At 46.7% G+C, this 17,842-nt stretch overlaps 1 protein-coding gene across 4 annotated transcripts in view; it reads right to left on the bottom strand.

Annotated features, from left to right (window-relative positions):
• The window catches only part of pbx4 (pre-B-cell leukemia transcription factor 4), a 265,310-nt gene that overhangs the window by 42,187 nt on the left and 205,281 nt on the right, over positions 1-17,842 (bottom strand). For all 4 annotated transcript variants that reach the window (XM_078429588.1, XM_078429590.1, XM_078429589.1 and 1 more), the window contains exons 3-4: positions 14,633-14,877; positions 13,168-13,358 (exon numbers count right to left, since the gene is read on the bottom strand). In XM_078429588.1, the coding sequence (XP_078285714.1) occupies positions 13,168-13,358; positions 14,633-14,877 (436 nt within the window). The remainder of the gene's footprint in view (positions 1-13,167; positions 13,359-14,632; positions 14,878-17,842) is intronic.

Here is a 17,842-nt window from a genome sequence, read left to right as displayed (position 1 = left end):
TTTTCGGGTCTTCAGACTTTATCAGTATCTTTCCAAAGTATCTACCTTATCTACTTCTCATTTGTACTCTTGCCCTCAATGGTCATCAATTTAAGACAAACAAGTATACTCAGCTTTATCTCCTCACAACTTCCCTGGATCATTCCCCTGTCTCAGTCATGTCACCCTGTTGATCTGACATTCAAATTGGATAGGCAGATATTTTCTATAACTAATTGCATGGATGGACTGAAGCCATTGTCTGTGGTCCCTGTCCTTGTTTCCTGATTATCCTTCGCAGATAAGCACATTTTCCGAAAGTTAACCAAGTCTGTGCACAAACCTTGGTACTGTGTTTATCATGGTGCTAATGAGTTTTCAGCCACTTATTTACTCCATCGTCTGATCTTTTGTATCTCACCTCAACAAACCTTTGTTTCTCACCTCTCTACTTGGGTATTTAATTGATCTTCAGGGTATCTGCCCACCCGCTACGAACAAAGGGTGGGGGAGGGGGGAGGGGAGGTGGGGGGGAGGGGGAGGAGGGGGGAGAGGGGAGGGGGAGGGGGGAGGAGAGGGGAGGGGGAGGGGGGAGGAGAGGGTGCTACACCAATGCACTGGGTCTATACTCCTTAAAATCTACTTTGTAGTCCAATCCTTTAATCATCTACTTTTATATATCTGCATTTGGTTCGGTAACAATTTTTTGTTTGGCTCCCCTTCATTGTTGTTGAATGTCCTTTCATTACGTTCGAAGCACACTACAAGTACAGGTTGTTGCTGTTACATTACGTGCTGAATCCAACAAACCAATGAACGGTCACATTTTGTTTCATATTCTCAAAGTATTCTTTACGGCAAGATAGAGACTACTACACATGGGGATTTGGATACAATGCCGGTAGAAGAAACAATTGTTTAGATATTCCACATGCAGTTTTACCGGGTTCAAACAATGATCGTCAGACCATATTTCCCAGAAGTGCATGCTCCAACATCTTTCCAATCATAGCTAGAGACTCAACAAGGTCAGCTTAACATCCTAATACCACCAGCACGTGTCCTGCAGCACTAGAGGATCAAACACCTTTAACAGTTGCTACTCCACCATACTCCGCCTATTGCCTCATCCCTCGCCCTCTTTGGAAATAAGATCACCTGGCTGTGTTCCTTCTTTATGCAAAGAGGCAACAACTAAAGAGCACAGCTTCAGTGGTGAGGTTTGCACAGAACTGGCCAGGGGAGGCAGAGGAATGACTCCGAGACTGCTTGAAGTCAGCAGACTGGCAATGTTCAAGGACTTGGCAATGAACCTGAATGAATACGCCACAGTTGTTACTGGCTTCATAAGGAAATGTGTTGACATTTCTCAGATCACAGACATTCAAATCTGTTGTTGCAGGTTCATATGGGAAGTCCAGATACGACCAAGATAAGACCATCAGAAAGGCTAAGAGACACTTTTGCTCTAAACTGGAGCATGAGACAGATGTTCGGCAGCTGTGGCAGGGCTTGCACATCATCACTTCCTTCAAGGCAAAATCAAGTGACAACTCATGCGACAGTGAGACATCACTCCCAGACGAGCTTCAAAAAGGAGAACACCGATGTGCCTTCTCAGGTCCCCATAACTCCCAACGGCATTGTAATTTCAGTCACCAAAGCCGATGTCAGAAAATGCGTCAATAGGGTGAATCCTCGGGAAGCCTCCGGCTCCAATGGTGGACCTGGCCGCGTTCTTAAAACCTGCGTGGACCAACTGGCAGCAGATTTTGCGGACTTCAACTTCTCATTACTAAGGTCCAAGTTTCCCCACCTACTTTAATACCAGTGCCCAAGAAGAGTAAGGTGACATGCTGGAAGTAACATCTGTGGCGATGAAGTGCTTGCAGTGGTTGGTTATGATGCATGTCAACTCCTACCTTAGTAAGGATTTGGACCCATTAATATTTGCCTACTTTTGGCCAATCTTGCTGGCTCTCAACTCTGTATTGGACATTTGGACACTGTAAGAACATGCACATCAACATGCACAGTTCGGCGTTCAACCCTATCATCTCCTCCAAACTTGTGGTCAAACTCCGGGAATAGGTTCTCTGCTCATCTTTGTGCGACTGTATTATTATTTCAATAAAACTTAAACCAGTGTGTTATATGGAGCATAGGAAATGAGGCCCCAGTGTGTTCAATAGAGCATGGGAACCAGAGACCTAAATGGAGCATGGGAACTGCGGCCCAGGTATATTAAACGGAGCATGGAAACTGGCGCCCTGGTGTGTTAAATGGAGCACGGGAACCATGGTCTCAAAAAGGAAGCCATCAAGCATCACCAATGAGACCTAGGCTCTCATTTCACTCTCGCCATTGGGAAAGAGGTATACAATTCTAAAAACCACCAGGTTCAGGAACAGTCATCACGCTATTGAACACTACAAACACCAACTAAACTTCGAACTACGAACTGTCTTGGTTGCACTAGGGACTTTGCGCTTTTATTTTGTTTTTTTAGTTATTTAACCTTTCTTTATGAAATCTATTGGGTACTGTGTTTACAAACCTGTTGTGCTGCTCCAAGTAAAAATTTCATTTGATACACGACAATTAAACATGCTTGACTGTTAACTGCCGCATGGAAACCAGAGCCCCGGTGTGTCAGTATAGTCGGGCACTTGATGGTCAGTATGGACATGGTGGGCCAAGGGGAAAGTTTCCTTGCTGTATCACTCTTTGACTATTTATGAAATTCAGGTTTATATGGTGTTTCAAGCACTTTCTTGCCCTGCCACTTTCAATAATTTATTTTCCAAGATCACTTTGCTTTCCTAGGAAATGTGCATGTTTCTTCTCATTCTGCTGACTGGAATGTAACATTTTAGCACTTTCCCGTGTTTAAATTCAACTGTCAAATATCCACCCATTTCTACATCATCTACATTTACTGCCATCTTCCTCTTGTTCCAATAATTCCAAGTGTACTGTTATCAATGACATCAAGGTCCGGAAAGCGCTCGCATGGAAATAACATGGGGAAAATCTGGACATCTCGGATGTCTAAGGGTCTCAAACTGAGATTCTTCCATGCAAATGTAGAGACAATATTATTGTACGGGTGTGAGGCATGGACTCTCACTCGAGCACTGTCCAAGTCTCGCGATGGTATCTACACCCGAATGCTCAGAAAAGTTCAAAATGTCAGCTGGAGGGACCACACCACCAACGCCCAGCTCTATGGGGTGATTCCACCTCTGACCGAGAAGATCAAGTCGAGAAGGATGAGGCTCGGTGGTCATTGCTACCGCCATCCAGAAACACCAGCAAACAAGGTTGTGCTGTGGGAACCCACCCATGGAAAAGAAGACCATGCTGAAGACGTTGACGGAAGACGCATGTGTAGAGACAAAAGAGGACAGAGATGTGTGGTGCGTCCTTCACCGTGACCGTCGGAAACCAGCACCACTGCGTCACTAATGTTTTCAACGATTTTAAATTTAAAAAAAATTAAATTGTTAAAAAAATTAATTGTTATCTGAATATTTGGACGTTGTGCCCTTTTATACCATAAGTCCAAAGAATTGAAGACATTAAGAAAAGCATTTAGCCATATTTCTATCTCAGCTGCTACCGTTCCTTTTATTCAACAGGATACAACCCAATGACGCCCGCTATGGGACACTTAGTCAAAGCCATTTTAAAGTCCCCACACAGATGACATCAACTGTGCATTTCTCATCAGCCATGTTACCTATCTTCACCTCATCATATCATATCATATCATATCATATATATACAGCCGGAAACAGGCCTTTTTCGGCCCTCCAAGTCCGTGCCGCCCAGTGATCCCCGTACATTAACACTATCCTACACCCACTAGGGACAATTTTTACATTTTACCCAGCCAATTAACCTACATACCTGTACGTCTTTGGAGTGTGGGAGGAAACCGAAGATCTCGGAGAAAACCCACGCAGGTCACGGGGAGAACGTACAAACTCCTTACAGTGCAGCACCCGTAGTCAGGATCGAACCTGAGTCTCCGGCGCTGCATTCGCTGTAAAGCAGCAACTCTACCGCTGCGCTACCGTGCCGCCCAGTTGCGTACCAGTTGCGTACCAGAGAAATAGGCCCTTCGCCCCACCACATCCGCTGCCCATTTTACCTATTTATACCATCCCTTTTCACACAAAATTGATGACAGTCAATAACAGGATAATAAAAGCCAACCGAAATGTGTAGGAAGGAACTACAGATGCTGGATGCAGCATCCTACCTTCAAGTCAATTTTGTATCCAATTGGCTAGTTTGCCCTGGATCCCCTGTGATCTAACCTTTCAGACCAACTGACCACGTGGCACCTTGTCAAAGGCCTTGCTGAAGTCCTGAAGGGGGTTTCCGAGCCGAAACGTCACCTATTCCTTCTCTCCAAAGATGATGCCTGACCCGCCGAATTACTCCAACATTTTGTGTCTATCCATGACGACAAAGCCTACTTCACTGCCCTCATCTGTCTTCTTGGAATTCTCTTCAAAAATCTTGCCCAGGCAACAAGCCATGCTGACTATCCCCAATTAGTCTTTGTCTTTCAAAATGCATTTATAACCTCCCTCCAACAACTTACCCACCACTAATGTTAGGCTCACTGCCTTACAGTGCCCAAACACTTTTTATTGAAGCCTTTTTTAAACACAAGCAGCATTAGCAATTTTTTATCTAACTCCCCACAATATCCTGGGATTGCACGTTGGCCTTTATTGCAAGAGGAAACATTTTCGTCAAAATTCCTTTTGAAAAGGTTTTGCAAAATTAATCAGATTGCACTGCTTTATTTTCTCAGCAACTGCATTGTGAAAAGACACTTGTCACTGATGAGGTTTCTGAAAGTCATAGTTAACAGTAAATTTCATCCATACTAACAATTCCAAAGCTGCTTGGAAGAAATTGGTGCATCGAACAGTTATGAGCAACTTTACAAAACATTGGTTAAGCCATGGCTGAAGTATTGTGTGCAGTTCTGGTCGTCACTCTTAAGAAAGGACATGATTGCACTGGAAAATGTGCAGAGGAGATTTACCAGGATGGGGAATGCTTCAGCTAAGAGAGATCAGGTAGGCTTAGTTTGGGTTTTTTGGAGCAGAGGTGGCTGAGGCGGGAGCACCTGATAGAGGTATACAAAATTATGAAGAACATTGATCAGGTGGACAGTGAGAATGTTTTCCCCATAACAGATATCTAAAACCAGGGGGCGCATTTAAAGAATAAAATGGTGAGTGGGGACCTGAGTAAAATCTTTTCTCCTAGAAGGATGAGAGGGGATCTTATAGAGACGTATAAAATTATAAAAGAACTAGGCAAGCTAAATGCAGGAAAAATGTTCCCAATGTTGGGGGAGTCCAGAACCAAGGGACACAGTCTAAGAATAAAGGGGAGGCCATTTAAAACTGAGGTGAGAAGAAACATTTTCACCCAGTGCGTTGTGAATTTGTGGAATTCTCTGCCACAGAAGGCAGTGGAGGCCAATTCACTGGATGAATTTAAAAGCGAGTTAGATAGAGCTCTAGGGGCTAGCAGAATCAAGGGATATGGGGAGAAGGCAGGCATAGGTTACTGATTGTGAATGGCTCAAAGGGTCAAATGGCCTCCTCCTGCACCTAATTTCTATGTTTCTATGAGTAAGTTGCAATGTGGAGTGTACTCTCTGTGAGGTGAATGATGCAGGTACACCTAAAACAGCAGGAATTTGGAAGAGCACTTGAATCACCAAGCCTTAGAAGGTTACAGGCCAAGTGCTTGTGATGGGATTTGCATAAAAGGATACTTGGTAGGCATGGATATGCTGGGCTGAATGGCATGTTTTGTGCTCGTTGATCCATGACTGACTCTGCAAGTCATGTCAGGAGTGTGAACGGAGCACTACACTTGCCTTGATGAGCACTGCTTCAAAAAAATACTAAAAAACTGGAACTATACAGAACAAGACAGTGGGCGTGATTTGCACTCGATCCACTAGCTAACATGTTTACTCCCTCTATGGTATGTACTATCTACAGAATACAGCAAAACAACTTAGCAAAGCTCCTCAGGAACACGCACCTAATTAATTATTGCTCCATTGGATGGATCAGGTCACTAACCTTATTTTAACACCATACTCTTATGTGAGTCTGCGAAGGGTTTCAACTCAAAACATCACATATTCCTTTCCTCCAGAGATGCTACCCAAACCGCTAAGCTACTCCAGCATTTTAGATTTTTTTTTTAGATTTAGAGATACAGTGCGGAAACAGGCCCTTCGGCCCACCGAGTCCGCGCCGCCCAGCGATCCCTGCACATTAACACTATCTTACACACACTAGGGACAATTTTTACATATTACCCAGTCAATTAACCTACATACCTACATACCTGTACGTCTTTTGTGTCTATCTTAAAGTGACACGCCTGCCTGATTTGGAAATATACCACCATTCCTTCACGACTGCTGAATGAAAAGCCTAGAACACACTATTTCAGTTTGTTATGGTAGAACCCGTTACTATTAGTTTTCTCAAAAACAATTAGGGGTGGAAATGTTATCTTTCCAATATTAAGCTGAGAACTGGATGTGGTTCAGAGACTGATGAGGGTTGAGAGATAATGATGCGATGGAACTGGAAGTCATTGGTATATATGTAGAAGCTGACCCAAGAGCAGCAGGCAATGTTGCCGAGGAAGAGCACTCAGATTGTCATAGAACGGTACAGTACGGAAACGGGCTCTTCGACCCACTTGTCCATGTGACTAATTAGGTATACTGGGCTAGTCCCATATGCCTGCGTTTGACCCATTTCCCTCCAAATCTTTCCCATCCACGTATTTGTCTTTTAAAAATCACAATTATACTCTCCTTTACAGTTTCATCTGGCAGCTCATTCTGTCAGGCTTCCTGCATTTAAATAAATGCATTTTAATCTGCAGACCTGCTAAGTTGGAAATGGACAAAATAACTGCACTGCTTGTTCACGCTTAGAAAGTGAAACTGGGGAGAGCATGAGTCCAGACAAAAGGAATGGCAGCAGAAACAGATAGACGCAAGGATTGTCCAGTCTTTGTAACACAGAAATCTATGTTGCTTTCAGTAAAAACAAAGCACAGAAGTCCTATATTGCCACGCTTGTGCATCAATTAAAACATGCAAAACGACGTGCAATGACAGCAGAATGATGGGGAAGGAGAAAGGTAAGGGTTTCTGGGAAACTTTTCTTTGCCTGAAATGGGAAAGTGTTAAATTGGAAGGAGGCAGTAAAGCCGAATATGGAAATCCCAATTGGAGTCAAAACTTTCAAAAAAATGAATGATAATTTCATTATGGAAGACTGTTATGTAAAGTAAATCCTGTAGAGGATGATGAAGAGTTGGGGAATGGCGTTGAGGTACCACCGCAACGAATTTGCCCATCACCCTCTTCACCTGTACACACCTATCACTTGCCAGTTTGTGCCCCACCCCTTCTCCTCATCTCTCTACCAACCCTCACCCCTCTATTCCATCAGCCTGAAGAATGGCCCTGACTCAAAAATGTCATCTGACCATTTCCTTCCACAATTTTCTTTTATATATAACAATTAAAAATTATTCTTAAAGGACGGATGGCAACAGTTAATGTAGTTAATTGCAGACTCTTCCAGCTAAAAGGGAATAGGAAGAGCAGTTACTTAATCAGAGATATTGAACTTTTCGAGGGCAAATAAATGCTGGAGGGTCAGGGTGGTAGATTCATTAATGATCATATCTGGTTGCTGCAGAACAATTATCAAATCAAACAGAAAACCACAAACATTGCTTTTGACCAATTACTAGAAGTGTGAGATTGGCAAAGAGATCATAAGCAGTTTAACCCTAACCTCCCCAAGCAACACAGCAGAGATTTGCATCTCTTGGGCGGGAGGGGGGAGGGGTGGGGGAGAAGAGGAGATAACATACCTCCTTGAACCACAGCATTACTTATTCATACTCTGCTCTCTTTGATTTTCCTGTTGTTTCTCATCTGCGTGCACCACAGTAACCCTCTATTTCCTGCTGCTTCATACAAGTACCCAGCCTTCTATTAAATACGTCAATATTTTCTTTACTCACTCCCATTGGTAGCCAGTTCTACACCAATTCCTATTGATTGGTAAGTTAAAAGACTATTGATTTTGTGGTGATGATAATTTGTTGAAGGCCTCACAGGTTTTCCCTTTTCCTCAAGTGGAATTACTTTTACAACTGTGCATGTGTAGGGGCACAGGGATTGGTCCAGACCATCGAACCCTCTGATTGGTCGAAGAGGTCAGGTGGTGCGCAGGGGAGGGAACAATCAGTCTGGTTTTGAACTCCAAGAAAGACAGTTGAATTTATGGTTGTCTGTCGTTTACAGCGTTGGTTTTGTCACGGTTGTTAGCCTTCTAATAAACGTCTACCTCAACGCACATCGCCTTACGACTCGCCATAGTGGTGACCCCGACGTGATCACAGATCACCAAGATGCCCCATCAGGAGGAATCGACACCGAACGCAGTCGGCGTTCATCTGCCCCCGTTCTTGGCCCACCAACCACGCCTGTGGTTCGCCCAAGCGGAGGCACAGTTCCACCTCCGGGGCGTAAAGGAGGACGAAACCAGGTTCTACCACCTATTGAGTGTCCTGCCGTCGGAGACGTCCGCACGGGTAGCGCACTACGTCACCGACGCGCCAGAAACCGGCAAGTAAGCGGGCCTCAAGGCGCTGCTGCTGAAAACATTCGGCCGCAGCCAACAACAGCGGGCCAGCACACCCCTGCACTTACCTGAGCTCGGGGACCGACCGCCGTCAGTCCTCATGACGGAGATGATGACTCTGGCGGGAGAGCACACCAAATGCCTCATGTTCGAGGAGGCATTCCGCGAGAAGCTGCCAGAGGACGTCCGCGTAGTTCTAGCAGACGTCCCGTTCGGGGACCCGATGGATTTTGCAGAGAAGGCGGATGCGCTGGTTGTGGCAAAGACGAAGCGCGCCGGCTCGGTAAATCGGGTTTCCACACCGGTGAGCGACCGACCGCGCGGCCAAGATGGCGCCCATCCGCCCGCCACTTTAAAAAAAAAAACGCCAAACTGCCACATCGACGGCGGCCATTTTGAAACAGGCTCGCGACATAGAAACACACCAGCGCGGCTGGTGTTTCTTTCATAAACGGTGGGGAGCAGCGGCACGCAACTGTAGAAGCCCCTGCACGTTCTCGGGAAATGCTTCGGCCGATCAAATGTAGAGGCAATCTCGATCGGCCAGAACCATCGCCTCTACCTTGCTGAGCAACATACCAGTACCGTTTTCCTCGTGGATACCGGGGCGATCGTTAGCATTGTGCCTCCATCCTGCCAGGAAGCGCGATCAGGTAGGACCGGTCCCCCACTCATTGCGGTGAACGGCAGCCCTGTCCGTACCTACGGAACACGGGACATGTCCATGTCCTTTGGTTCCAGGACCTACGACTGGACTTTCATCATCGCGGATGTAGGCCAGGCAATCCTGGGAGCAGATTTCCTTTGGGCTTTCTCACTGATCCCTGACGTCCGCGGGAAGAGCCTGCAACCGTCGGCCAGTAACGTTGACCCTCCCGCTCTTTCGGTTTCCGTGTCGCCCAGCCCGACCGTCCAGGCCGTCACCATGACCTCCGACCCGTTTGCTGCGATACTCGCTGAATTTCCGGAGCTCCTGGTCCAGCGTTTCGACGCACCTGCCGCCTAGCACGGAGTCGTGCACTTCATTCCTACGGAGGGACCGCCTGTTTTCGCTCGAGCCCGACGCCTACCCCCTGATAAGCTGGCAGTCGCTCGCGAAGAGTTCCTCACTTTGGAACGGCTGGCGATCGTGCGCCCGTCGGACAGCCCGTGGGCCTCACCGTTGCACATGGTCCCAAAAGCATCTGGGGGGTGGAGACCGTGTGGCGATTACCGGCGTCTGAACGCCATCACCACGGCTGACCGATACCCGATCCCTCATATTCAGGATTTTTCCGCCAGCCTGGAGGGTGCCACGGTATTCTCAAAACTGGACTTAGTCCGAGGGTATCACCAGATTCCGGTTCGCCCTGCAGACATCCCTAAGACCGCCACGATCACCCCGTTCGGGCTTTTCGAGTGGTTGCGGATGCCTTTCGGCCTCAAAAACGCCGCCCAGGCATTTCAATGCCTCATGGATCATGTGGGTCGGGGTATGCCTTTTGTGTTCATCTATCTGGACGATATTCTCGTGGCAAGTCGGTCGGCTCACGAACACCAGTCCCACCTGCGCTCCATATTCCAAAGGTTGCAGGACCACGGTCTGATCCTACACCCGTCCAAATGCCAGTTCGGGCTATCCTCGGTCGATTTCCTGGGTCATCGGATCACACCGGCCGGTGCCATTCCCTTGCCCGAGAAGGTGGCTGCTATCCGCTCCTTTCCCCGCCCCGACACCATCAAAGGGTTACAAGAATTTGTAGGCATGGTGAATTTTTACCACCGATTCGTCCCGGCGGCAGCTCGGATCATGCGCCCCCTTTTCCAATGCCTCGCGGGTAACCCCACCGAGCTCGTGTGGTCCCCTGCTGCCGATGCGGCTTTCGCGGCGGCCAAGCTGGCCCTCGCGAACGCCACCATGCTCGTCCACCCGCGCTCCTCTGCCCCCACCGCCCTCACCGTCGATGCCTCCGGCGTGGCGGTGGGAGGCGTCTTAGAACAGCAGATTAACGGTCTCTGGCACCCTTTTCAGCCGCCAGCTCACTCGCCCCGAACTGGCTTACAGTGCCTTTGATCGGGAACTCCTGGCCCTCTACCTGGCGATCCGTCATTTTCGCTATTTTTTGGAGGGTCGCTTTTTCGTTGCCTTCACTGACCACAAGCCACTGACGTTTGCTTTTTTGAAGGTTTCCGATCCGTGGTCGGCCCGCCAGCAGAGACACCTCACTTTCGTTTCTGAATTCACCACCGACGTTCGGCACATTGCGGGTAAACTAAACGCCGTGGCGGATGCCCTGTCCAGACCGGCGGTTTCCCCTGTTGCCGAGGTAAGTTCCGGGGTGGATTTCCAGGAGCTCGCGGAGGCTCAGCGCCTGGAAGACACCCCCTCCCTGTACCCCCCCACCACCTCGGGGTTGCGGTTGACACAGGTAGCCTGTGGTCTCACTCGTACCAAACTCTGGTGCGATGTTTCTCTGCCCCGCCCCCGCCCGGTAGTGCCCACTTCCATGCGGCGCCAGGTTTTTGATACCATTCAAGGCCTGGCACATCCGTCCATCCGGGCCACTTCGGCTCTGGTTGCGGCTCGCTTTGTCTGGCACGGGCTGCGGAGGCAGGTGGCCGCCTGGTCCCGCTCCTGCATTCCTTGTCAAACCTCCAAGGTTCACCGGCACACTCGGCCCTCCGTCCAGCAGTTCACGGTCCCCGCTGTCCGATTCCTCCACATCCACGTGGATCTCGTCGGCCCGTTGCCTCACTCCAGGGGCTACACCCACCTCCTCACGGTAGCCGAGCGGTTCACCCGGTGGCCGGAAGCGCTCCCGTAGTCCGACATCTCAGCAGCCTCCTGCGCTCGGGCTCTAGCACTAAATTGGGTTGCCCGTTTCGGCGTCCCGGACGTCATCACTACCGACCGGGGCGCCCAATTCACCTCGTCCCTGTGGGTGGCTCTGACTCAGCTGTGCGGGTCCCGATTACAGCAAACCACCGCCTATCACCCCCAGGCCAACGGGATGGTGGAGCGGTTCCACCGGCAGCTCAAGGCGTCCCTCACTGCCCGCCTGTCCGGCCCAGACTGGGCCGACCAGCTCCCATGGGTTCTCCTGGGTATCCGCACGGCTCCGAAGTCCGATCTCGGAGCTTCCCCGGCGGACCTCGTCTATGGCTCGCCCCTGCGGGTGCCAGGCGACGTTCTCCCTCCATGTTCTACCCTCCCTCCCTCCGTGCCAGCACTCTTGGCTTCACTCCGAGCGCGGGTGGGGTCCCTGGCCCCGGTCCCTGCTTCTCGCCACGGGGATCCCCCTTCACATGTCCCGGCGACCTTGGGCGACTGTGAGTTTGTGTTTCTACGAATTGATGCCCACCGTCCCCCGTTCCGGCCGGTTTACCAGGGTCCGTTCAGGGTAGTGAAGAAAGGCACAGTCACCTTCACGTTGGAAGTGGGCACCCGACAGGAGGTCGTCTCGGTGTCCCGCCTTAAGCCTGCCTATTTGGACCCAGACCAGCCCGTTACAGCGGCTCAACCTCCTCGCCGGGGCCGACCTCCGGCCGCGGCTCCCGTACAGCAGTTTCCCCCCTCGCTGCCCCCGTTCGGGACTCCTCTTCCCCCGGTCGCCTTGCCACTGCCGCCTCCGGCTCCGTCAGCTTCCCCTCCTCCCCTTTCGCCTCCGGCAGCCCCTCCCGCGGTGCCTGCTTCCCCGTCCCCACCCCCGGTTGGGCCTCCCTCTCCTCTCCGCACCCGCTCCGGTCGGGTGGTCCGGGCACCTGCCTGGTATCGCGCCGAGGGTTCTGGAGGGGGGGTCATGTAGGGGCACAGGGATTGGTCCAGACCATCGAACCCTCTGATTGGTCGAAGAGGTCAGGTGGTGCGCAGGGGAGGGAACAATCAGTCTGGTTTTGAACTCCAAGAAAGACAGTTGAATTTATGGTTGTCTGTCGTTTACAGCGTTGGTTTTGTCACAGTTGTTAGCCTTCTAATAAACGTCTACCTCAACGCACATCGCCTTACGACTCGCCATACATGTTCCTTTTGAGCCATACCTTTGCCTTTGCAAATATACTGAAACTGAACCGTTTCGATTGTCCTGTCAAGTACTACCTCACGTTTTCAGTATCAACTGTTTTTTCCCCCAAGCTCACCTATAACTGTGCAATAGTTTTAAGAGATGGTGACTTATTTTGCATAACATGGAAAGCTTCACACTTAATGTGTAGGAAGGAACTGCAGATGCTGGTTTACACCAAATATAGGCACAAAATGCTGGAGTAACTCAGCGGGACAGGCGGCTTCTCTGGATAGAAGGAACGGGTGAATTTCTGACCGAGACTCTTCTTCCTGACATGGCAAGTGGAGAAATTAGGTATCTCTTGCTCCAGGCTTTAAGAAGCAAGTTGTGGTCTAAGGTTTAGCATTATTTCACTATTGATAACAACAGATGGCGTCAACAATTTGAGCAGATGCTTGCAGCTTGAAACATACCTTGCATCAAGGAATCGAGATCGCAGGATCATCACTGCTTCACATGTACTCTGCTTCAGTTGCATCTGAATGGAATTGAATTTGCGGTGGATAATGGAAACCATACGCTCAATCTCCTTTGGTGAAATGGGCCTGGTCCGACTCTGTTCACGAAGCAAGTTCATAACGTGTGTGGTGAATTCACTACAGGCCTACCAACAGAAAAAAAAAACAAGATTAGGATATACATTCACCAGGGATTCATCAGATGGAATGCATAATTTATGTGAACAATGACATTTTTCATCCCACATCTGTTAATTACTCAGTAAATTAAAGTTTCAGTGACTACATACTACAAAGGTGACATGCAGTGCTCCAGAACTTTAAACCACAAATGTTGGATTGTATAGTGATATTCTCCGAATGCCATCAGGTCAAATACATGAGGTCAGGTCAGGCATGGGTTGACTTATTGGCGGTTCAGGTTTTACTTTTATACATGAGCAGACCTCTTACGGCGATCTCTAATGAAAGAACTGGTATTGTATTGTTTGAATAATTACAATATGATTTGTAAAACTGTGAATATTTTATGTTTAAAATAGTTTCATAAAATCTAACTGATGCTGTGGCATTGATATCTTTATAAATGTGGCTAAATTTTCAGAATCTGGTTATGCAAGATTGAAATAAAATATTTCTTACAACTGGCCATCAGAAGTACTTTGGATTGCGAAATTTGGTCACCTGCCAAAATCATTGGGACTCCACTGAGGAACAATTACAGAGAATAAGCAAATATTTCCCACTTGCTATTAGCCAGCGATGCCAGATTTTTTTTAACGCTTTATTACAGGTAGATGCTTCTGTGCAGGAAACAGATCTCTATGGCAAAAGCTCACTCTGCCTCAGTGAACTATTCTAACAATTGGCCTTTGATAGGAATAGGAATACTTCATTGTGAAGTAGGCACAGTGAAATTCTTTGCTTGCATATACAATGTATACAAAAGCGGCCACCTAGGATACGACTAAATTGTGCTTCAGGTGCAAATTTAAAGAGATTAAGTATAAACTAGTTGGAAGTCAGTGTACCAATGCGGTTTACAGTCTGATAGTCAATCAACCTGATTGCCTAATTCCTTGTTTGAATTGATTTTACTTGTACTGAAAGGATTTATTTGATGAACACAAACATGAAATTTCAAAAGACATAAAACCAATGCATAATGAATGTCTAGGAAGGAACTGCAGATGCTTGTTTACACCAAAGATAGACACAAAATGCTGGAGTAACTCAGTGGGACTGGCAGCATCTCTGGATAGAAGGAATGGGTGACATTTCGGGAAGAAGGGTCTCGACCCGAAACGTCACCCATTCCTTCTATCCAGAGGTGCTGCCTGAGTTACTTCAGCATTTTTTGTCTATCTTATGAATGCTGGGCTATATACTCCTTCACAATGTTTGGTAAGGCGAGTCACACCTGCTCATACTTCTCCAGCTCCGAGTGGTAAATTTGTCGTATTTGTGTGAGTTTGGCTCTGTAGTCAGAGTGCTCGATGGAACTGTCATTCGGTGATCCGCCGGATGCCGCCGCCGCAGCCGCCGCTGCAGCCGACCCTCCGCCCTTCTCAGGACCGGACACTCCTTCTGCCAACAACATGTTATCCAGTCTCATCAACTGCGGATCTGGAGGCTCCTCTTCTTGGACACCGCGAATACTCAGCACTGTGTGAAGCAAAAAGAGGCCGTTACAGACTTTGCAATGGAAACAACAGGAAAAATATGCCAGGTTAAAAAGATAATCATACATTTGCCATGACGCTGAGGTGATATGGAAAACTGCCTTCAAGTAAAGCTGCCTTGGGCAGCTTACAATCCAGTGGTATGAATATTGATTTCTCTAATTCTCTGATTTCTCTAAGTAACCCCTGCATTCCCTCACTCTCCAGCCCTCCCCCACCCAAGTCGCACTAGCTTCTCGTTCTCACCGAGCAATGGCCTGTTTCCTTTATCATCGTTACTTTTTTGCATATCTTTCATTCATTTGTTCTATATCTCTCTACATCACCGGCTATATCTCTTGTTTCCCTTTCCCGTGACTCTCAGTCTGAAGAAGGGTTTCGACCTGAAACGTCAACCATTCCTTCGCTCCAGAGATGCTGTCTGTCCCGCTGAGTTACTCTAGCATTTTACATCTGCCTTCTAGTAAAACAGTTTAAATTGAAGAAGAATGTAGCTCACAGATGAAGAAAAGTTTTGGTGGGAGAAAATACTTTAAAATGCTTTTTTAAAAAGCCTTTTCACATTCACATGGTCAGTGTTACCCATTTTAAACTACCTCGAAAGGGGATTGGGATTAAAATGTCTAGATATTGGGACTTAGCAATGGAACTACAGATCCATCATCTGAGGTTAACAAATCACTTCACAATCAATTCTTAGCATGATATCGGCATTTACCATTTGCACTTCATTAAAATTTTATATTTCTTCAAGAGCCATTTCAAAATTAAACCATTATATTGAACTTTGACAAATGCTTGTAAAATAATGAAGAGCAATTGTAACAGCATCAATAATCAGTTAAAATATCCAAGCATTGATTCTAGAATAACTGATTGTAATCTGAATGTCCTCCATTGAAAGAAGCAGCATCTTTCAGTTAGGCTTCAAGTGCAATCAGCAATCAATGCAGCACAGAAAAATTAAAGCATGAACCAAAGCATATTCTATAAACATTCTTTTGTGCAGTACTATTAGCTTCCATGCTGATTTGCACAGCTATGAAATTACGATCACGCACACACACACCAAGATAAGGCCCTACCACCAATAAGAATAATGGCAACTGGTATATTGGAACACCACCACCTGCATCTTTCTGCTCACAGTCACACACCATCCGGACTTGAAAATATATTATTGTTGTTTCATTATCACTGGGTACTGATCTTAAAACTCCCTGATCAATAGCATTATGGGTTTACCTCCTCCAAAAAGAACTGCAGAGGTTCAAGAAGGTGCCTCACCATCAGCTTCTCAAGGGGCAATTTGGAAAGATAATAAATAGACAATAGACAATAGGTGCAGGAGTAGGCCATTCGGCCCTTCAAGCCAGCACCACCATTCAATGTGATTATGGCTGATCATTCTCAATCAGTACCCCGTTCCAGCCTTCTCCCCGTACCCCCTGACTCCGCTATCCTTAAGAGCTCTATCTAGCTCTCTCTTGAAAGCATTCAGAGAACTGGCCTCCACTGCCTTCTGAGGCAGAGAATTCCACAGATTTACAACTCTCTGACTGAAAAAGTTTTTCCTCAACTCTGTTCTAAATGGCCTACCCTTATTCTTAAACTGTGGCCCCTAGTTCTGGACTCCCCCAACATTGGGAACATGTTTCCTGCCTCTAACGTGTCTAACCCCTTAATAATCTTATATGTTTCAATAAGATCCCCTCTCATCCTTCTAAATTCCAGTGTATACAAGCCTAGTCGCTCCAGTCTTTCAACATATGACAGTCCCGCCATTCCGGGAATTAACCTAGTAAACCTATGCTGCACGCCCTCGATAGCAAGAATATCCTTCCTCAAATTTGGAGACCAAAACTGCACACAAATACTGGCTTGTTGGTGGTGCCTAGATCACAAAAATCTAAAATTTTAAATCAAACAAAGGAAAATTTGAAGGTATGAGGAGTGAGTTTAATTTAGTTTAGAGATACAGCGTGGATACAATTGGTTGTGGTTGATTGGTAGTGGATAGATACGGCAGTATACAGGCAGTGGTCTGTATTTTAGAAAATAATGCATAGATTTCAAAGGAAATACATTCCTAAATGGCACAGAAACCCCAGAACAAATTCTGAATCATCTGTGGCTGGGGTAAGAAATGTAAAAGAATATTGTCAAAGGAAGAGGATTACAAAGTTGCCAGAAATAGCACCAGGCCTAAGGATTGGGAACAGTTTGGAAAACAGCAAATGGGTATCAGAAAATTGATAAGAATAGGCAAGATAAACTACATGTATACTGTTGGATAAAATTGAACTGTAGAAAGCTTTATATATGTACATACAAAGCAAATAACTCGTTAGGGCAAAAATGGGCCTGTTACTGACAGAAACAGGAGAATTTATAATGGGGAAATAAGGAAATGGCATAATAATTAAAAATTACTTTGTATCTGTCATCATGGAGATAACTTGCCTGACATATATTAGAGAATCAAAGGTCGAGTGCGAATGATGAACTAAAGCAATTATGAGTCAAAAATAATACTAGACATTGGTCAGCCAACTTGTGCAGTACTTTGTAACCCTATGGACCCAATGATCTACATCCCAAGTTTTTAAGTAGATAGTTTTAGAGATGTTGGATGCTCTGCTTATCAACTCCCAGGCTTCTATAGATTCTGAAATTGTTTTTGTGGATTGGAACTTAGCAAATGTTACCATATTTTAAAGAAAGGGGGGAAAGAGGAAAGAAGGAGTTACCAACCTACGAGTCTAACATCAGTGACGGGGAAAATACTGGAATCCATTATAAAAGATATAATAAGAGAACATCCTATAAAGAATAATAGGATTGAGCAACATCATTGTGGATTTATGAAAGGCAAGTTGTGTGTGATTAATCTATTAGAGTTCTTTGAGAGTGTGACCTCCTAGAGCTCTAATGGGTGTAAAATGGTT

This window comes from Rhinoraja longicauda, chromosome 37, assembly GCF_053455715.1.
Source record: "Rhinoraja longicauda isolate Sanriku21f chromosome 37, sRhiLon1.1, whole genome shotgun sequence".
Taxonomy (NCBI): Eukaryota; Metazoa; Chordata; class Chondrichthyes; order Rajiformes; family Arhynchobatidae; genus Rhinoraja; species Rhinoraja longicauda.
The sequence above is the reverse complement of the archived record's forward strand: the minus strand, read 5'-3'. Positions and strand labels throughout refer to the sequence as shown.